Raw genomic sequence first — 22077 nt, 5'->3', positions numbered from 1 at the left:
TGCCCAAAGTTTTCCCCTTATTTCCTGCAGAAACATAACATGTGCCCCCCCCCCTTTTTTTTTTTTTTTTTTTGTCACAGCGACACACACAAACACTCATAGTCAAATATCCACACACATCGTACACATTTTGCACTTAGTGTGTGTGACTACGGTGCGCCGAAAATTGCACCGAGACTGGCGCAGTGTTTGATAAAGGTTTATTGATATAATTTTGTCTTGAAATTGAAGCTTTACCTACGCTTTTCCAAATTTGGTGATTTTTGATGGCTTTTGGTGAGTTTTTACAAGCCTTTTGGTGATTTTGCTCTGTTGGGACCTGGCAACGCTGCACTGACTGCTCACTACAAGACGACGACGGCACACGAAACTGTGTATGTGTGCTGCAAACTTGATTGAAGAATTTCATTCTTTTTTCTATTGTGAGGAAATAAAGAGAAGATGCCTGAAACAAAATGTTACTACGAGGTCCTTGGTGTTTCTAGAGACGCCGGAGACGATGAACTGAAGAAGGCATACCGTAAACTGGCTTTGAAATGGCATCCTGGTATGTTGGCTGAACAAGAAACCGGTCATTCGAAATTCTAGTCCCACTCGTGTTAGTATATGTTGGAAATATAAAATGTGCTGTCATGATAAACTTGGAACAAATACCCAAGCTAGATTAGCAGTTTCGATCTTACAAATTTCACTTGTACAGAGAGGGCCAACAAATTGAAGAAAACTCGTACCTCATATCGTCACCCTCTGGCTCTGCTTAATAATATCTTGCTTTCATCATGTTCATTTTAGCGATACATGATTTTGACTTGCGCTTCGCGCTTACGCCTTTTTACGGTATTTGAAGTGTTTGTACTGCATTGTAGTGCTAGTAGGTCACGCCACTTCATTTTCTTCCAACTGTCTCAATAGATAAGAATCCAGACAATGTGGAGGAGTGCACACGCTATTTTGCCGTCATCCAAAGAGCCTACGATGTGCTTGGAGACAAGCAGGAGAGGGCGTGGTATGATAAACATTGGGAGGCCATCATCAGAGGAGGTAATACTCAATGGCGGATCCCCTTTATTTTTCATTTTAAACAAAAGAAATAAAAAGACAAAAATGAAATGAAACCCGGAAGTTGCATCAGAAAATATAAGTTGCCCCCCCCCCCCCCCCCCCCACCCTTTACAGAATTCCTGTATCCGCCCATGATACTACATTTTGCTGTTCAGAATAAGACTTTCTCAGTCAGGTAGAGACAAACAATTCTCTTCCTTGACCATAGGAGGGATGATTGATGCTGATAAAATCTCATGTAATGTGTGATTCATTTCCACAACTCCTGGGCACATACCAGAAGTGTTTGATAAAAGCACTTGCAGGTTAATCTTGGCAGTGTTAGTAAGATAGAATTAGCTACCACCAGTGGGAAAATTTTCACAATATCCCAATTTGAATGTTCTTTGCTTCTTGTTTTCAGTTTTGAAAGGTTGTACATTGCTGCAGTTGCCCATTTTCCCGTCATTGCAATGAAAAAAAAAAAACCAAACAGACTAACAAACACATGAAGTGAAAACAAACTACCAAACTTGGGTTATCATTCCTCACTTGGAGTCATATGAATACAATTGTTATCTTGGTATGCCATGATATCAAACAAAGGGTGCTCCCATTCATTTTCTAACACTGTGTTAAATGTAGATGTTCAAAAAAGGAAACAAAATGAAATGAGGAATATCAATTCTTATTCATTGTGATCTTTTGTGATGACTGATATGACAACTGTAAGCGAAATTTGCTACTAGAATAAAGCACATCATACTAGTCAACAGTGTGAGACATTACCGTTTTAAGATCATATTTAGAATTGGGATTGTCGATTTCCTTATTTTGGCTTTGAGCAGTCTGTAGAGTTGTTTTTCTCTTTCTACCTTCTCTTTTTCCCTTCTTCTTTCATCTTATTGGTTATAGGATTTGGTGAGGACTATGAAGATGACTTCCTTAACGTGATGGAGTTCATGAACCCTTCGGCCTACACCGGCTTCGGAGATGACAAAGATGTAAGTGGACCAGTGACAGATGCCAGCTTGGTTATCAAACTAGCAGGGGTGGATCTTTTTGCCAAGCAGTCAACTAAGTTAAAGCTATTCATCAATGTCTTATTATGATATGAAGGCATTTCTGGGAGATTTCATTTTGTTAAAGTTACATTTACATCATATTGACACTATCCTGGTAAAAAAAGTTGTACACTGTTGCAGTATTTTTCTTGCATTGTGTCATTTGAATGGATTTTTTTTTTTTAATAGTGATGATGGAATGGGAGAAATGGCATTTCATTACCTAATCAGTAAAAAGGTATCTGGGAAACAATGCAAATTTGTATTATGCGGTTTAACTGAAAGTTAGCTTACATTGTACTTCCGGACAATTGAAGTTGAAACTTTGCTATTCTCTCAATGTAGTAACTTATGTCAGTAGGAAAAAGTCCTTTGGGATATTAGGGTATACTTGCCCATGGTAGTATAAAACCTTAAACAGACTACAATAAAAACGATCCTTTTCAGTTCTTTTCTTCGTCGTAAAGACATGAAAGTTTAATTCCATTTGAGGATGATTTCTCATGAGTTGTGTCCGACTTCAACAATCAGCATGCTCTCTGTCTGTTTTTTTTTTTTTCCAGGGATTTTATGCAGTATACCGTGACATCTTCTTCAAGATTACAGAAGAGGATCGTCGATACATGGAGGAGGGTGACCCAGAGGCTAATGCACCGAGCTTCGGTGACTCTCAGAGTGACTATGATGAGGTAGTGACAATGGACAGGCTGTCGGGTTTCAGGATTTATATGTGATGCTGTGAATGTTGGCATTTTCACTCGTGTACGTTTGTAGCAAGTGCCTTGTGCAATGAGACTATGGGTAACATTCTGGTTTTCAAAAGAATGTGTAGGATGAGGCCCCCATGCAAGTAAACACCCCAGTGTTGGCTTTCTGTTTTCCCTGAAGTAGCCCTTACTCGCACATATTTTGTTGTCTTTAAAAAAAGACTTGGCTCATTATGGCTTTATCAAGAATCAAATATCTGTCTATGTAGCATGGCACAGTCTCAAGTTACCATCATGTAAGGATTACCATCAGTATTGGGAAAATTTGTATAAACTCATTTATCACATTTTTGGTTGAAGATGCCATCAAAAAACATAAGAACATGGATGAAGTGTTTTGGATTCTTGATAAACCAGGCAGGACTTGTTTGAAGATTTGACAAATGATGTCTGAATGCCAATGTACACCTTTTATTAAAACAAAAACAAAAACAAAAAATGATGAAATATTGGGATGGAGGTTAACTGCTTGCACCCATTATGTCGCTGAAGAGAAGAAGAAATGGCCTTCATTCTCTTCACTGTCCATCAAACAATAATAAGAGGAGCAGCAAGATGTAGATTCTTTCAACATTCGTAGCTGTGAACGAAGCTGTATACAGTATGTGTGAAAATCAGTTCACAAATAAATTTCCTAGATTTTTAGTCAGCACACATTTCCCTTACAAACTGATCATGAACTGACAGTACTGATTCTTTAGTAGGCGTATCAAATATTGATTCAAGTTTACTTTCTTGAGTATCAATCTGTTATAGATTTAAGCAAATTACACAGGGAATTCAATTGGTGTTGCCTTTTTTGCCGCCAGGTTGTCCGTCCATTCTATGCCCACTGGCAGAGTTACCGTACAGCGAGATCCTTTGTGTGGGCAGAAGAGTATGACACGCGTGACGCTCCGAACAGACGCGTAGCACGCCTCATGGAGAAAGATAACAAGAAGAAGCGAGAGGCAGCCAAGAAGGCGTGGAACCAGCAGGTTCAGGTGAGACGCTCTTGCAAGCAAAGATTACCATCGTCATGTGTGCATGACATCACTAAATTCATCCCTTTGCCCTTAGAAATGTTTGTGTTCAAGGTATTTGTAACAAAGTCTTTCGTCCTTTCTGTTTTTGATGAGGAAAGAGGAGCCAATTCAAAGTATAAAGTTTTGATTTTTCTTATCTCTGCAGCTTCTTGTGTCCTACATACGGAAGAAGGACAGGAGAGTACAAGCACACAAGGTAAGCGCTGTACCCAGTGACAAATTCTTTAACTCTTTAGCTCCCAAACCAGTCCATGTTGCCTCTCATGAAAGTGAATAAACCACCTGTGTCTGTGCATGCGTGCGAGAGGTGCAGATTTGTGAAAAAGTATGCCTTTCTTTGTGTCGCTCACATCATTCACATATCACCCTTCTCCGTAGGTTAAGTTCTGTAGATGTGCGATCAGTTTGTCTAATTTGATGCATGAATGCACAACCATTTATGAACTATGAATGTGGGTGTTTTGTACAGCCTCAGTCGAGTCCGAGTATAAATCAAATGATATGATTGTTGGGGAGAAGTCATTCACTTCTTTTATAATGCTTCTATTACAGGTGTGAATTACTTTGTTTGAAAGTGAAAGTTTATTATACCCAACAGCCATCTGTATCAGAGTCCAATATAAATACATAGAAACATATTTCACTTTCAATTCAATAATACGAATGATGTTATGAATTGCTTTACAAAATGTACAAAATGATATGATAAGGTATGCAAGTGAAATGTGATATCTTATCTTCATATGATGTGCTAAACTTTGGTTACACAACTGTGCCTTTTTTATGCTAATGCTTCTTTGGGTTTTCTGTCTTCCAACAGAAACTGATGGAAGAAAAAGCAGCAGAAAGAGAGCGACTTGAGAAGGAACGCAGAGAGAAACAAAGGAAGCAGAGGGCAAAGTGAGCTGCATTCTCTCATTTCATTATGGTGTCTATTGATGACATGTTCACAGTCAATAAACTTGAGTCATGCTGTATCTATCTGTCTTTAAAGAGGATGGCTAGTAACTGATTAGTGGAGCCCGTTAACGATTGCCCCATCACTGTACAGGCATGTTAACCTGGAAACATTAAACTGCACACTACTTGAATATGAGACCATTCTGAAGCAAATAATTTTCACTCAATAATATGAATAGATATATAATGTACTCGTAAATGACTCCCGCAAGGATTGGAACAATCATCCCCCAGCATTCCCACTGATCAGTTACTAGCCATCCCCTTTAATGCAGATGATGACTTGATTTTCTGATAAATCATAGATATCTTGCTTTCTTATTATGAGGGGGAGACATAGATGGAATCTGGATGAGGGGAAGTTTGAAAGAGTTGACAATAATCTCATTTTGATGAAAAGTTGACAAGCATGACATTTTGTTGCAAATATTTGTATGAAGATAAAATGCAAGAATTATATGAACCTGCAAAGAAAGGGACCATTCGTTCATTCATTCATTCATCCCTCCATCCATCCATCCATCCATCCATCCATCCATCCATCCATCCGTCAGTCAGTCAAGTCAGTCAATCAGGTTTATTGATAATACTGCCATGGCGAAGTACGATGGAGAAATACACAAATTTCAACTTAAATTATGTACAGTATACATTTTAAAAAAGAAACAAATTTCAAATGAGTCAACTAATGATAAGAAGACCAAAAGAAAGCCAAACAATCCCAGTATTTACACCAAGAATGGATATAATTACAATTCTTTGAAATTGAAACGATAATCACATTACTACTATTATTAGATATTATAAGTTAATGGTAGTCCTCAATCCTTTCTTTGTTAAATTAAAAAAAAAGAATCATGTGTTAGTCCTCAATTCTTTCTTTCTTATATCAAATAATGCCTCCGGCAACACTTCGTGGCAGAGGCATTAAAAAAAAAATCAGGTTGTGTAGCCCTTGATTCTATCTTTGTGTCCTCTCCCCCCCCCACCCACCCCCCCCCCCCCCCTCCTCCTTGTCCCTTTGTGAGTCTGGGTCTCTAGATGCCAACAGTAGCAATTTTTGTGTTGTATCATCACAGGGAGTATGAGCAGCTGGCTGCGGAGGGCCAGAAGGCTATGGAGGAAATGGAAGAGGAGTTCAGGGCCATGGAAGCAACGCTGGATGATGAATTCGGGGCAGAGAGTGAGGACCAGAGCACAGGTACAAATTCGAACCCCCTGACCTCCTGATTGCTAGACATGCGTTATATCCGCTAGACTATCGAGCTTACATCCAATGGCCAGTGATAGTTCTGATCCCTCATGGCAACGAGTACTGCATGTTCATTCAAATTTACGATTTTTGCATCAATACATGAATTACTAAAATGTTGTAAAAAGCATATTTCCTATCCTTTTCTTCCTAATCTCATTTTATACATTTATTTATTATTTCATATTAATTGACTTCTTGATATATGTGTATTTATTTATTTATTTATCACTCTATTATTTTTCATCCATACACGAGTTAATTTTTATTCATGATCATTTTCAACAAACAGACTCACAGGAAGAGGAGGTTGAAGAGGATCTGGATGACCTGTTCTGTGTAGCGTGCAACAAGAGTTTTAAAAGCCCCAAAGCGTAAGTTCCAGTCATCAAGCAAATTTATCATTCAATTATAAGTCACACTTGTAATTTTAGTTTTAGGAGATATGTTCGACAGATGTAAATTTTTTACTAAGTATCTGGGCAGAGTTTAGTTTAATCTTGCTCTATCAATGGTAATGAACTCTTTCTGTTTTAGGTTAATCTCACATCAAAGCTAGAATTCTCATTCCAAAAATATATTTGGTACATTAAAAAAAACAACGACAACAGTGAAGCATAGGTTTGTTGTAAGATTTTTGAAAAGGTCTGGTACTGTATGAATACGAAACTAGTGTACTGTTGTAGTGGTGTGTGTCAGTTGTAGAGCTATGCCAAAGCTATTGAGAGCCAACTTCAGTGGATCTTGACATTAGTTTGTGGATGTTCAGGACGATGAAGGAATAGTGCCCTCGACCCCCTTAACTTTCTTTTCTCTTTTCTTACCACATTTTCTTTTTCTTCTTCTTTGCAGTTTCTCCAACCATGAGAACTCCAAGAAACACCGGGAGAACATGGCCCTGCTGAAAGCTGAGATGGAGGCGGAGGAGGAGGCGTTTGCCGGAGAGGAGCAGGAGGAGGAGATTGGGGAGGAAGAAGAAAAAGAAGAAGAGGATGGACAAGATTTGGAAGGAAGAGATGGAGAAGAAGTGGAGGAGAGACTTCAGAGTGATGATGAGGAGCTGGCTGATGTTTCTGTAAATGGTTCAGGACAGCAGAGGAAAAAGTGAGTTGCTATATACAGGGCACTCCCATTACAATGAACACAATTATAACAAAATTTTGTTACAATGTAATAAAAACTGAGGTTCCAAAATTATAATCACTTTAGCCTACTGTAAAAGTGGATATTTGTGCGCAAATAATTTTTCACGCTTGGCCGGGCAAGATGGGTTTTACATGTTTTTAATTTCGCGAAATCAAGACATCACGCACAGGAACACATGGCAAGCGAAAATATTTGTGTGCTTTTATTTTTGCACTAGTTTCTGGTTGCGCGAAATGCGTGATAATTTCAACACCGCAAAAATTTCCACTTCTACAGTATGATGTAAAATCTCTTTGGCTGTAATGACATTTCGATACAACACAAAAGAGAAGTGCTAGTCCTGAGGACATTGTTGTAGTGGGAGTTGTGTTTATTTTATATTTTTTAATCCTCCAGAGATTAAATCAACCATGACCATCTAAATCAATTTGATGAAGATGAGAGAGAATTCAACTCTTCAATAAAGTTTTCACAACAGAGTTGCTTTCTAAAGCTGGTTTTCATGCTTGTTGTTTTATGCTTGTAGAAGTGGAATAAGATTCTCACTGAAGTGCAATTTCTGCAATTGTGACAAGTTGATGTTGATGAATTGTTGGCATGTACTGATGGAGTATCCCCAAGAGACATGTCACAAGTAACAGATCCAATCCTGTTGTACATGACATTGATTTCTTATGTAAATGCAAATATGGCACTTTTGTTGTAAAGTACTGTATACGCCGAATATTTCGCGAGGTTTTTATTTTCGCGAATTTCGCAAGTTGGGTGCTATTCGCAAAATTGAAGACACGCGAAAATATTAACTGATCCCAATGTGAATGTGACGTAAGCATGTACATTTGTCCGTTCAGTACAGGACTCCATGATTGCGAATTTAACAACTCGCGAAATCGTCAGGAGTTCCTGATTCGTGAAGATTTAGACTCGCGAAAAGTATGGCGTATACAGTATAGTGTACATATCTTGTGTTTAAAGATTAATTGATTGATTGATTTTAGCCTAAAATGAATAATAATGGCAGTGTTGAGATAATGTCACTATTGTCTCTCACTCTATGTTGTATCTCAGTGTCATGTTTGTAAATGTTGCACTCATGTAAACTCTTGTTCTTGTTTGTCAATCCTCTGAAACAAGATTTTTGTTGTGATATTCATATGAGCAAGCTCTGTGGTCTTTACTCCATACTTCCATCTTGTCACAGACTGACCAAGAAGCAGAAGAAAAAGAGGAGACAGCAGGCTAAGGCAGACGAGACGGAGGAAGTGGAACCTGACCTTTACCCTCCTGACAATGACAAGGAGGTCGATGAAGAACTGGAGAACTCCAGAACTAAGTATGTTCAGTTTCACTGCATTAGTTGTTGTTGTGGTTGTATATTTTTTGGTGTTTTGTATGTGTGTGTGTTCTCTGAAAGTTTGCATGTTTGATGTTGTTGTTGTGTTGGCTTGAGGTGCATCAGTGTTCTTTTATGGCTGAGTATGGTCCTGTAAAAGACTTACTCATTTTGTGGCAGGTCTGAGTAGGCGGTTTTCAGGACCGCACTCATCCGTGGTAGAATATGTAAGCAGTGCACGGCAAATCACTGTAGGTTTGTGTGTGTATCTATAGCTCTTGTATGACACATTGTGTCTGTGTGCTTTGTGGATGTTTTTATTTGGTTGTGTTTTCACAAAATTGAACTAAACATGAAGAAATGTATCTGTCATTAAACACTTACAAATATACTGGTTTGACTGAAACTTACTGTCCAAAATCTGAATTTGAATCACAGAGGTAATCATGTTCTTTGTTGCCCATCACCAGCAGGTGTAATGAAGTAAGAAACTGTGTCACTTACAGATCTCTATGATCATTTTTTTTTTCTTCAAATTTTGATTTTGTTTCTGTTCTTTTTGTTCAGGTTGTCTAAGAAGCAGAAGAAGAGGAGAAGGCAACAGGCCAAGGCAGGAATGGAGGAGGACGAGGGTGATAAGGCTGGACCTTTAAAAGTTGACGGGAAAGAAGATGCTAACAATGTTGACAAGGCAAAGTAAGCAAAGACTATTCCCGTATGTCCACTAGTATGTTTACAATTATCATATCGATAATAAGAAATAAAAGTTATTCTTTTAGATCTTGGCCCTTTTGCCAAAACTGAGAAGGATGAATTACCAAGTAAGCTTACTTATGTACCATAATAAGAACAGAAATACTTGTTAGTTGGCTTTCATGTAGAGGATATTATTGCTTCAGTGAGTCTTGTGATGATACGTTGCTCTCCTCTTCTCAGTACTAGGTACATAAATCTTGTTGATTGAAAGAGAAACAGTGTTGCAATATTTTTATTTCTGCTGAATAGCTATTTCTGCTGATTTTGTGTGTGTGTGTGTGTAATTGTATAAAATGTATACATTTTAGATTTTTGGTAAGAAACGTGTTGGGTATTGAGATCAAAATGTTTGTTAGTGATGGTCCCTTTGTTTTCAAAGGAAGGAGCGATGTAACACAAAGGTCAGATAGGCACAGATGAGGTACAGATGTTAGGTACAGAGTGTTTTCCCCACAAATTATCTCAAAACTGTATGCATCTATTGTAACAGGGACCATGATAAGCATCAAACACCAGTCTCTACTTGTCTAATATCAAGAGTTTGCCAGAACAAGAAAAATTATATAATAGTCACATTTATGCAGGGTAGCCTCTTGGGTGTTAACTCGGCCTTCCAACTATTATTGATATTGACAGCATTGTCAGGCACCCATTTATACACCCGAGTCATATGAAAAATTTTCAGAAAAACGTCTTGTCCAAAGGTGAATCCACCATGCAGGACTCAAACTCGCACTTCTGTTTTCAAATCCTTGGCCTTGTCTACTATACCATGGTACTCCCTTGCTTATGTATATAAATATGTATACTATACCCAAGAATGATATGTAGGGATATATAATGATACCCAGGAAAAAGTGTGACGACCTGGAAGACAATTCGCTCTTTACTTAAGTGTCCATTTTCGTCATCTTCAAGGCTTTCCAAGAAACAGAAGAAGAAGAGACGGCAACAGCGCGAGATGCTGGGAGATGAAGATGTGGAGGAAAATGGAGAGGAACTTTTCAACAATGTGCAAGACGACAAGTGAGCACGCACATTCGTATGAGATGTTCATCATATTCAAGCAAAATTGTACAGCTTCAAGTAACAGAAAGAGATGGCTTACAAGAATAGCATGTTTCTATGTCATTATGAGCTGCAGCTGTTTCATAAATTCTTCAATTTGATTGCCTCTTGATGGCAGTAGTAACAAAAGGCAACTTCAGCTTCATTTAATGCATGATTTCACAAATAAGGCCCTAACAGTGACTATATGATGTAGCGAGACAATATGAAATTTGCCTTGTGAAACGTGGTACTGAATCTGCGTGTGAAATCCCTTGACTGGAAAAAAGCATCAGTTAAACAGGACACATTAACCAACCAGCATACAAAAATAAAAACTTTCTGTAAAATTCTTATTACAAAAGGAATTTAGTTCAATTGATTTGACACAGTCAGGCATGATATTCTGTAGATTTAAATCTGATTTCAGATTTTTTTTTCCCAAGTCTACACACATTTTGCTTTGTCCATGTATCAAAATCACCTGAAAATTTTGATTTCCGATTTTTTCAACAAATTTCAATATCATCCATGCACAGTGTCACCATTGGTATGTAAAAATCCTTGACCAGTTACATGTCACAAACTACATGCATGGAGACATAAAGATATGAACCGTGGGATTTACAACCCCAAAATGCTAGCCTTTTGCCAAGGCCCTATTGCTGTATGGTGGTGAGCAAATGGGGGCAAACGAAGGAAGCTCAGCTCAGTTGGACAGAGCAAGGGCCTTTTGAGATCTGATTCGCATCTTTATGTTAGCCCTGTGAATTACCGATTTTTGCTCCCCGAAAAATCGACCAATCAGTGTATCTGTCTGCCCCAGCCCAATTTGCTTTATTTATTATGGCGAATGCTTGCCACAGACTTCCACAGGTGGTCAGTGATGCATGTGAACAGGTCGGACAACGCCAACATGGAGGCTGTGGGGAGCGCACCATTCCATTGGTCGACCAGAACCTGTTAATATGACTATTCAGTCAGGTTCATGTGTCATGAATAATAATGCTTGAAGTAGATCTCAAAAGGCCCTCGCGCTGTCGTGCTCGGCTGGACTCACTTCGCTCGTTCGTTATAGCCACATTACGGTGAGAGGGCCTTGACAAAAGGCTACCAGCATGATGGACTTAGCCATGCCCAAACTTTAGCCGAGCACTTATTGGTGTAACACAGACAGTTGCTTAATTGGGACAAAGATTTTACCCCCCAAGTCATCCCGATCAAGCAGTGGTGGTTATACAGTGTCAGGAGAAGATCACATTTTAGATGGTTTCGTCTTCTTCAAAATTTTGTTATCACAGGAAGGAGAAAGTAGAGGAAGACAATCAAAGAGATGACGATGTGGAGAAGATACCAGAGGAGACATTGGATCCGGACAGTCTTGGGACTGATGTGCAGGAGAGGTTGCACATTGGGGAACCTGCCGATGAAAGCTGCCGAGATCCAAGTCAACAACCTTCGAGGTGGGATTCTATGCATCTTTATCTTCACTCCAAATTAGTCCATTTACCCCGTTCAGAATGATTTTAGTATTGAAGCCATGCCTACTGTTATTACATGGTTGGCTGATTTCACTGTATATGAATATCAACACATGGATTAGATTAGAAAAGCAGTATTAACATATGAATCATTAATATTTGTATCTCACTGTCCATAACAGTCTAAAGGAAATGAGGGCTATTGTAATCTTGCACGAACATATAAGCAAGCGTCATAAAGTAGCGATAATGTTGAAACTTACTTTACATACTTCTGTCCAGGAACTTTGAGTTCTCTCTATCCCTCTGAGGTAAACTGCACCCAGGTCTTTATTTCATAAACATACATGTAGGTGACTGACTTTTGATATAATTGATTATTACAGATGTTATATATTGTTTATTTTATTGTCTTGTATGTTTGATTCTTGTTTCATTAATTTTCAATCCACCAGACATCAAACAAACCATGACAGGAATCAAGTTCACAAGGCAACGGAGGTGAGCATCTTAAATCTTTCATTTTTCAAGTTATTACTGATAGGGAGAAAGAAAGAATCTTTATTTTTTCTTCACCCCACAATATGTCAGTGCTCACAATTCCTTTGTATGATAATGCATGTTTTCCATCAGTGCTTCTTTGTTTTACCAGTTTGTGTTATTTTTCGTCACAATATACCGTAAGTGCAGATGATCATTATAAAGTATTGTTTAATGTTTATGTTGTCCGAATAAGTCAACAATGCAGAATCTATCTCGTTTCTGATGAATTTACACCACAAAATACCACAGGCTTCAGATGCTTTTGTTCATGTGTATGACGTATGAGATGTTCTTTCATTAACTTCCAAAAAGATCTGGTTACATCATTGCCTCACGACTCATTTTCTCCCTCTTCATTTTTTGCCACAGGCTTCCACATCTTCAGCCGAACACACCTGCCACACGTGCTCTTCGCACTTTTCGTCACGGAACAAGCTGTTCAAGCACGTCAATGCCACGGGTCACGCTCTCCGGCTACCCACCGAAGTCGGCGCGTCAAATCACCCCTCTGCCCCAAAGGGCTCCAAGAAAAAGAAAAGACAGAGAGGGAGATATGAACTAGAATAATGGATGCCACAAACCTGCCATATTTATACAAAATATTGAATTGGTGTCTGCTGACTTGCCAAGCTGGTAGTTTGGTTGCTGCAGCATCAAAACTCTATTTTCAAATATTTATGATGAAGAAGAGCAGAGCATCAGTGACACTGCAGTTAAAGAGATGGTATAGTTTTGATTGAGAACAAAATGGTCCTAATTAAAGGTAGGACTCAACCTTTATAAGGAACACTTTGTTTTACTCTGTTTTTGGATATCTCAGCCATTTCAAAACTGATTTTCATCAAGAAAGCATTTAATTCCTCTTACAATTGTGTGCTCTTTATTATTTCATATAAGTGGTTTCTAATTACTTTGCAAAAAGTTGAAATCTGAATCCCCATCTCAAGCAAAACTATACCATCCCTTTGAAGTCTCATCCCCTGTATGCCTCAATCCAAACATCCAAATGAAAGTTCACTCCACGGAAGTTGACCCAATGAAAAGTGAATTCAAACAAACAGTACATAAGACATTTTTCACAAAATTTGGACAATGGAAAGTAAGGCAGTTAAGGAATTTCAAATCTTCCCATGCTTTTGGGAACAGTATCTGGAGTGGCAGTCATATATGCAAATTAGATGAGATGATATCATAGCCCCAGAGGGCTCCCCTTTGATCTGCCAACAAATGTTCACTGAAATGCCATTCGGCTTAAAATGAATTCAAGAAGATGAAATTATGTCTTCCACATGAAATTGTTGTAGGGGTTTGAGCAGTGATTATGTTGTGAGGGAGGCAAATCTGTTGAAGTACAGAGAAAGCCACGGATTTATATATATATACTGTAGGAACAATCATTGGGAAAATCATGATGCAGTGAAATCCTGTCTAATTTGCACAGTGACGGTGACAAAATATCAGGCTGTTTTGTGCTAACACATGAAAATCTCAACGAAATTCTGCACACTTTTTTTTTTCAATTATAATGAACTGTCACTACAGTATCCAGCCTGATTGTAATAATTACCACAGTCAACTTGAAGGCATAGTACATCCTGCATCATTTTGAACATGAGGGACTATTGCATGTGAAGATCTGTATGCAGTGACTTGCGTGGAAGTTGAGATTCAGGACACCAAGGCCTCCAAAGACTATTGAATTCAATGTATTAGATTAAACACGAACAATAATCTCTTATGATCAGTTTGTAAACATCCTGTTAAGCTTTTCTGGATGTGGACAGGATGAGACGATTCAACATTTATGCAATAATCAGTTTCAAGAATATATATTTTTTTCCCATCATACACTTGTGTCATTTGATCAACATGCCAAAGAGAGGGGCTGCCAGAGGCAGATTGGTTTTTAGTTGTCTTACAAGTCAAAGCTTCTGTTCAATTTCACAGCAGAGTGGAAACTCGATATAAAGAGATCTGATGTTACAAAATACACTGTAACTGATATAACAAGCTAATTTCTCCTGTCCAATTAATTTATTTCCTTTGTTTTGTATTGACTACTGATATAACAAAATATCTGATATAAAGATGAAATTGTCTTGGTCCCAAAGATCTCGTTATATTGAGTTTCCACTGCATTTTTCTTTGGCATGCTACCAGTAGTCCACATTCTGGTATTGTTGATTTTGATCTTACAGCGTAGTTTGAGCATCTCCTTTGGGCAAAATGGGCAAACCCAGAGCTTCCAAGTCTCCCGATTCTTTACAGGCACTCCCTGAATACATATGTCTTGAAATATCTTTCTATGTGGTGACAAAGAACATAGTAGCTACCCTTTTGATATTACTTTACCCTATTAAGGTGCAGGTAACACAGAAAATGTCTCCCATAAAGCTTTGGAGATATCCTCAATTTTTATGTTTAAATGTTGGCAGCCCTGGAAAGTAACTACGAACATCAGGATATTGTGTCCTCCACCACTGTAACCTGTTGAGGACGAATCCCAAGTATACTCCAGCCAAGTGTCTGTGAGAAATGCATGTTGTAGCAAAATCAGCCCGTCGTCAACAGATTAATAATATGCTGTGTACAGGTGCTTGTACTATAGCAGTGTATGATGCTGTAGGTCGTATGTATACGGGTACAAAGTCCAATAAATGACACAAACATTTGTCTTCACAAGAACTTTTCCTCAGGTATGATATGTCGATTGTAGCATCATTGTTTTATGAAATTCTGGCAGTCATGGTCGAGTGAAAGTGAAAGTGTGTTTCCCGGATGAATATCTGTTTAGAATGTGAAAGAAATAAAATGTATGTACTGTATATTCAACCTATACATGTAGACAAATGCACAGAAAGGGGGTGTCAATTTACCAAGCATTACAAATTTGTGTAATTGTACATTTGTAACAATCCTGGAAGTATGTATACATGTATGAGTGTTCTGTAGAATGGATGCTTTGTAAAACTAGGGTCTTAATGGCAACAGTCAACATTAAATCACTGCCACAGAAACTGTGTAGTCTCACATCAAAATAACTTCAGTTGACGATTTTCTCCCACTGAATAATTTTTAATGAAAAGTCACTTATCACATCAGTGACAATGTATAATAATACATACATGTAGTATGAAAGATTGTACAATGTACTAAAATACGTCAGTTGTTCAAAATTGCTCTTTCGACTTACATCCATAAGTGACACTGTCCCACAAATTACCATCTAATTTGCGCAAGACATTACATGTGTACTATCAGCAGGCAACTGCATGCATACTTTTCCCATTCTTTGCCACTTCCCCTATGTATCGCCTTCAATTCTCAAGATGAACTGTAAGCAGATGGCCTCCTACTTTGAATTTCTGGGTTTAATTTATTTTGTCCTATACATGTAGAATGGAAATTTTCTATTAAGAGATTCAAAGGATCCAAATGGTATGTGTGATCAAACACTTTTCATGGTTGCAACAAAATATGACAAAATAATATCTCTTATATTCCAAGTATATCTGTTTTCTTCCTTAGAGAAACAACAAAAACGACTACTTGATGCAAAATGCAATTCCCTGCAATCGATGACATCTTTAGGTCAATTTTCCAATTATGAAGACTAAATAAACAAGAGATAGAAAGAGAGTAAGAGAAAGGAACAACAGGCTAACATAGAACTGAGATAAGCAATTTGAGTAAACGGAATAAATGAGCTCCTTACATCGCTGTGTTCTACTGTACATTTGTATGTATAGAAGCAGCTTCAAGCTAGTACTTTATAAACCATATATTTTGAAAGGTTTTTATTGTAATTTTGCAAGTCCCATGCTATTTGCAAATCCAGAAACAAGCGAAAATATTAAATCTGACCCGTCATGAATGCAACATGCACGCATACAGTTCTCCGTTCATTTCTGTACTTCCCCCATCGCAAATGAAGCCACTCATAAAATTACTGGAAAGTCCCTACAATTTGCGAAAAATAAGACTCGCTATTATATCATGGTGTATACAGTAATCTAATGGATCAAGACATGCTGGAAAATACGGCAAATTTTGATTTAAAAAAATTCTTCCAACTGATCATCCCTTTAAAATCACCAGATTCATTGCAGCTCATAACAACACACTGATAAGAGTTGGGCACCAGCCTCTATTTCAACAATTTACAATTACCTCAACAGCCTTAAACTCTGATGCCGGGATTTTGTAGACAACATCTGCAATCATTATATGAGCTTCAATAAAATACATTGCACATGTACAAGGAAAGGGGGAAGGAAAGAATATTCCTGGGAGTTTTTATAAAGCTTTGTTTTATCTATTGGTCTACAATTTACTAGTCGTCTTTAACTTTTCAGTTTGCTTTCTTAACAGTGTGTTATATGATCCCAAATCAAGGGCTGTTGCGCGTCTGAACAAGATCATTATTCAGGTGCGAGTTTCTTCACTTTGTCTCCCTCTACAAATTAAATTTGTTAAGATCGCAACTGCTGATCTGTAAATTCATCATGTCACTGCCGGCAACCAGGGACAGCCTGGTGGTAGTGTCGCTGCCCGGAAAGCAGTAGATGACAGGTTTGAGTCCCACTGGTTCTTTTTCCGACATGTTTGTTGATTTACAGATCAGCAGTTGGGATCTTAACAAATTTAATTTGTAGAGGGAGACAAAATAAAGAAACTCGCACCTGAACCTTCATCCCTCTGAATAATATCTTTCTTTCATTTAAGATCATTATTCTATGATACAGTGAGTTAATACATATTTTTTGAGAGCTTTCATCACGCTTTGCTAATGAAACCTTGAATGATACGAGGCAGTTAAAACATTAGTATGTCTTACATGGTGACGTGTAAAAATGTATTCCCATCACAGAAAATAACACATGACCAGTAAATCATACGATTACAACAAACTTGTTTCCATTTGCTCAGCCTGTTTCTAGCTTTTGCTTGAATGAATGACCAAAATATGCCTTCACCTCAGATGCCTTCAGTACATAAATCAATGCCTCCAGTACAAGTTAATCTGCTGGACTTGATTTGCAGTGCAATTAGAATGTTCCTTTCACTCTCTTCTGAGGAACACAAAATACAAGAACACAAAAATACCAAAAGATAACAGTATATACGACACAGTAATTGCACCACAGACAATGATGTGATGTAAAGCAAAGTGAAACAACTAAATACGTAGTTTGTAAGAGCGCTATATAAATAGTAATCATTGTATTGCCTATATTTGGTGTTACTGTGACATGCAATCAGCACAAAATTTCAGGTTGGAAGACAATCAGAGAAAGACCTTGTACATACTGGTTTTTTTTTTATTCTTCTTGTAAAAAATTGTTTGTTTTCATTTTCCATCTGTACAAGATGGCTGGAGAGCCCATATTCAGCTGCACCAGCCGGTCTTCCACTGGGTGCGGTTGTGGGTAGGCCTTCTTGAGGTGGACCATTTCGCAGGGTTATGCATCCTGCTCTATGCAATGAATGAATGAAGCGGGATCTTTTCCGTACGTGGGTTGTGACTCTCTCACAGACTGGACCTTTGTTTTATGTCCTATCCAAGAGACAGAGTGTTTTGCCTCTACTAGAGAAGACAGCATAACACACAACATAATAATATTGCTTTTTTAATAGTAAGGCTAACTTAAAATATCAGACCCGTCCCTGAACCTGAGTAATTCGACCAGAAGTCAGATACGCTACTGACTAAGCCACCTCGCTGCCCTAAACTAAGAAAATATAATAATAGTAATAATAATAATAATCAGTTCTTAGAACACATAATACCATACGATAGCATGATGTAGTCTCTATGCGTGAAAATATGACCTTTCTGCATTGATGGGGCATCAACTGCTTTGCACATACAATTTATATGATACAACTTATAGGAGTCTATTAACTATTGCATCATCCAGCGGTCTTCACTGTGGAGGGGAAACTTCATTCCTACACATAATGGATATTCTCCTGTCTCTGGGCACAGGCTTGCCTCTGAAGATAGAATCCTCGTCCTTTAGAACCTCATGGGTGTAGTCATAGCGAATGGTGTCTCTGAAGAGAAAAAGAGCGACATGCAGTAAGTAAGCCAGTTCATAGTTACCACAAGTCTGCAATGACCTCTCCAACCACAGACTATGCAAAACATAGAATAGTCTTTAAGACAAGCAGTTGAAAACGGCCATGTAGGAAGTGGTAATTTACATGCCAGTGCTGCATGAATGGCTTTTGTTCAATGTTGCTGAAAAGAATGCACATTCACCTGTAAATACCAATCTGCACTAGGTTCATTTATAACACAGTTGTCATGAAGCCCTATCTAGGTTTTGAATACCTCAGTTGCAAATCCATTTCAAGAGAAAGCCTGCAATGACATTTATCTGCACATGCTCAGATTGGAACTGTAAACTGGCTTATTAATATGAACTTGTTTCTTGGAAGTAAATCATTAGTATTATGTCACATTTACTATTGACTGAAACAGGAAATCTATCTTAACATGTTTTCATGACACATTGGTCTCAATTCATCATTTGATTAATTGATTGAATAAGCATTCAGAGAAGCAGTCAACCACCACTGCAATTGGTATTTGAAATAGAAAAATCACAAAAAAAAAAAAAACATGCAAACATTATATGCAAAAGGAAATTCTGAATGTGAAGAAATCTCCATCAAGAATTTCAGCATGGGACACCTGTACCACGTGTTTCATGACTAAGTTGAAAAATGAAATGCAAATGGACCAGTGTCACGAACAAGTTTGTGTACAGCTTTCATCTCCATCAGGACTCCAGCAGTACCAGCATTTTGCTTGTCATTAGGATTTAAATATTGAAAAGTCAAACAATATGACTGGTGCATTGTATTCTAATCTTTTTGAAATAAAAATAGACAATATTATGCTAATCACAGTGCCCATATGGACTAAAACTATACACTTGCCCGCACCAGTACAGTACGTATGATGCCCCTAAACGCCTTTAGCAGTCAAGGAGAAGAAATCATACTGCTCTCAGTGCTAAATACAAGTCCATTTGATTGTGAAGTCACCTTTACCTCATAACATAGAGAGACCGCGGAAGGAGGAGTGCGTTGACCCATCGAGCATTGTCCGCACAGTTGACCAGCCTCATAACCGCCGGAGAGAGCAGGCACAGGCCAGCAATGGTTGATCCACAAAACTGGATGACAGAGGGGAAGAAGCATCAGAAATCATATCACTGACCATTTGAGTCAAACCAAATGTAATCATCTCGCTCAGCTCAGGACACTTTGTTTTACTGTACAATGATATTCAGTGGTAAGCAGAGCTCCATTGCAAGTGGAACGATGCTGACAGAATATTACTGTATGGGCCATATATTTAGCGAGTCTAAAGTTTTCACAAATCCAGACCTTCCGACAATTTTATGAGTGTACAGAGTACAGTACTGAGTAGTGAAACGTATTCATGCATGTCACATTCATGTCAGGATTAGAATTAATATTCTTGCGCATCTTTTATTTTGTGAATAGCACCTGTCTTGTGAAAATAAAAATCGTGCAAAAATACTAAGCCTATAGTATATAGAGACAGTTTACCACTGCATTGAAGAATTTAGAATTACTCCATGATATTGTCTGCCAAGTCTACAAGTCTGCATACCTTGAAAAAGATAAAAGAAGAAGAGGGAAATACACACAAGCTTGTACACATGATTGTACACAGGAGATATTGATACAATTCCTCACCTTTACACTGTCTACATGAGCTTTGATGTAGCCGTTCTTCGCAAGGTCTAAGACGTGCACCAGACTAAGCTGTGAGGATTCTGATGAGAACGCAGTGTCCCGGATCCTCTGAATGACGGGACTGTTGAGTTCGGACCATTGGGACTTCTCCGTCTCTCTGAATCCATGAATCGCCTTTAAAATGAAAAGATGATGACAAGTCAAGTCAGATTCCTCCTCCAAAGTGTTATCAAGCTAGAATACGTCAAGAAACCTCAACAAGTCAACACTATACATACTCTGTTCTTCTGCCAAGTGAAAGTTCATTTAACTTCTCCAACCACTGGCTTCATCTGCATTTGACCTAACCCCGTTACGGGGCGCTGTTACTGTATGTTGGGGTCGCCATTGCAGTTACACCTATGTACATGTATAATACATGATGAAACAGCAGTCTTGGTGGATTCCCTTAGCACTTCAAATTGCTTTCTTTCATATACATGTACATGTACTGTATACGCCATATATTTCGCGAGTCTAAATTTTCGCAAATCAGCAATTCCCGATGATTTTGTGAGTGGTTAAATTCGCGATCGTGGAGTCCTGCACTGAACGGAGAAATGTACATGTACGTCACATCCACATCAGGATAAGAGTCAATATTCTCGCGTGTTTTTAATTTCGCGAATAGCACCCGACTCACGAAATTCGCGAAAATAAAAATCTCACGAAATATTCGGCGTATACAGTAGTTTTTTTCCTTATGTAAAGATTTTTTTTTCAGCAGTGCTTAGGCATAAATTTCAAAGACATATACAAGATAGGTCTCAACACCACATCATGATATTCCCAAATCCTTAAAATTCATTGATATACTGAACAAGCAGCCTCAATGCATAGAAAGCTTGCATTTGTTTCTGAATTACAATGGTAGACTTGATCTCCAACACAATTTTTGTTGGGCAGAAAGGCTGTTTTCATCACAGTGGCAAACATGAAATCATTAACTTTTAATTCAATTTTTGAAGAGAAAAATATGTTTTGAAATTCCATTTCAACTGCAATCATTTTTGCAAAGCCAAAGGTTTCAAGTTGAATGCGATTCATTTTCCAGCCATGGAAAATTATAGTGCAGCTTTGGATGCATGAATATGGGGCTGAATGCAGTCCTATGACTAGCCCACTAGATAACGGCGCATAATAAAAATTGACAATATCTATCACCTCTCCCCCTAATATAAGGTAATTGAAAATGAAACACTGGTCAAATATTTCAATTTGTTCACTAATGTTGCATTTTCATGAAAGAAAAAAAAAAGTTCTTCTGGCTTGTTATGAAGATTGATTAATTATCATTGATTTGGAAAATATATCTTTTAACACTTTTAGGTTGCTGCATGCTGTCCAGTGCACTCACATTGTCCCAGTGATCATACTCGTAGCGTATTTTCTTGAGGAATCTCTCAACCTCTTTCAGCAACGCTGATTCTTCCTCCTCTGTGATGAAATCTGGTATGATCCTAAAGTCTCTTCCAGCAACAGCTCTCGTTTCCTCGTCACTGTAGTCCAACAATTCAGAGCTTTCAATCACTGATGACAAATTTGACGCTGTAGATGAAAACCGAGCAGTGCCAGTGGTGCTTACTGCTAGCGTATGCATACATCTTGGACATCTCGCGACGGGAGAGAGTGTTCTCAAAGTTAGCTGCAGAAGGCCACCCGACCAAAGCCTGGACATTGTGTCGGTGTCAGTGATGGGTTCTCCTCGACCATGAAATTTAATTCCCACGAAAGATGAACAAGAAAGCTTGCACTTGCGAAGGTCTCCTCCAGAACTTCAGAAGTAACTGATGCAGCAAGCCCGCCCGCACCCACACTAATGGCCACAGCATTCAGGAACAGTATAACTGTGTGAAGGAACGTCTCAGGTTACCAGTATACTCCAG

General features: G+C 38.3%; 2 protein-coding genes across 2 annotated transcripts; one reads left to right on the top strand and one right to left on the bottom strand.

Annotated features, from left to right (window-relative positions):
• The first annotated feature begins 416 nt into the window (after nucleotides 1-416).
• On the top strand, nucleotides 417-12982 carry LOC139722373 (dnaJ homolog subfamily C member 21-like). The gene is made up of 16 exons (XM_071633680.1): nucleotides 417-547; nucleotides 913-1041; nucleotides 1957-2045; nucleotides 2669-2794; nucleotides 3682-3855; nucleotides 4043-4093; nucleotides 4718-4797; nucleotides 5937-6058; nucleotides 6402-6483; nucleotides 6962-7213; nucleotides 8457-8588; nucleotides 9156-9284; nucleotides 10263-10370; nucleotides 11693-11854; nucleotides 12328-12373; nucleotides 12785-12982. Exons 1-16 carry the CDS (start codon nucleotides 442-444, stop codon nucleotides 12980-12982), a joined length of 1986 nt encoding a protein of 661 aa, XP_071489781.1. The 5' UTR covers nucleotides 417-441.
• A 5139-nt stretch (nucleotides 12983-18121) lies between these two features.
• Nucleotides 18122-21869, bottom strand: LOC139722372 (alpha-ketoglutarate-dependent dioxygenase alkB homolog 7, mitochondrial-like). Its single transcript, XM_071633678.1, has 4 exons — nucleotides 21549-21869; nucleotides 20153-20326; nucleotides 19478-19602; nucleotides 18122-18472 (listed from the first exon to the last, which is right to left on the bottom strand). Exons 1-4 carry the CDS (start codon nucleotides 21867-21869, stop codon nucleotides 18343-18345), a joined length of 750 nt encoding a protein of 249 aa, XP_071489779.1. The 3' UTR covers nucleotides 18122-18342.
• Between the last annotated feature and the right edge of the window lie 208 nt (nucleotides 21870-22077).

Source organism: Diadema antillarum, unplaced genomic scaffold, assembly GCF_040938485.1.
Source record: "Diadema antillarum isolate AM-2024a unplaced genomic scaffold, OU_Dant_1.0 scf00000164, whole genome shotgun sequence".
Lineage (NCBI taxonomy): Eukaryota > Metazoa > Echinodermata > Echinoidea > Diadematoida > Diadematidae > Diadema > Diadema antillarum.
The sequence above is the reverse complement of the archived record's forward strand: the minus strand, read 5'-3'. Positions and strand labels throughout refer to the sequence as shown.

What these genes read in the sequence shown, in the direction of transcription:
- LOC139722373 (XM_071633680.1), top strand. Translation starts at nt 442, where the DNA reads ATGCCTGAAACAAAATGTTACTACGAGGTCCTTGGTGTTTCTAGAGAC. An exon ending in AACAATGTGCAAGACGACAA is followed by an intron (nt 10,371 to 11,692) that starts GTGAGCACGCAC and finishes TTGTTATCACAG; the next exon opens with GAAGGAGAAAGTAGAGGAAG. An exon ending in CCAAGTCAACAACCTTCGAG is followed by an intron (nt 11,855 to 12,327) that starts GTGGGATTCTAT and finishes TCAATCCACCAG; the next exon opens with ACATCAAACAAACCATGACA.
- LOC139722372 (XM_071633678.1), bottom strand. Translation starts at nt 21,869, where the DNA reads ATGTCCAGGCTTTGGTCGGGTGGCCTTCTGCAGCTAACTTTGAGAACA. An exon ending in AGTATGATCACTGGGACAAT is followed by an intron (nt 20,327 to 21,548) that starts GTGAGTGCACTG and finishes TTCATTTTAAAG; the next exon opens with GCGATTCATGGATTCAGAGA. An exon ending in CGGTCTCTCTATGTTATGAG is followed by an intron (nt 18,473 to 19,477) that starts GTAAAGGTGACT and finishes TTTTCTCTTCAG; the next exon opens with AGACACCATTCGCTATGACT.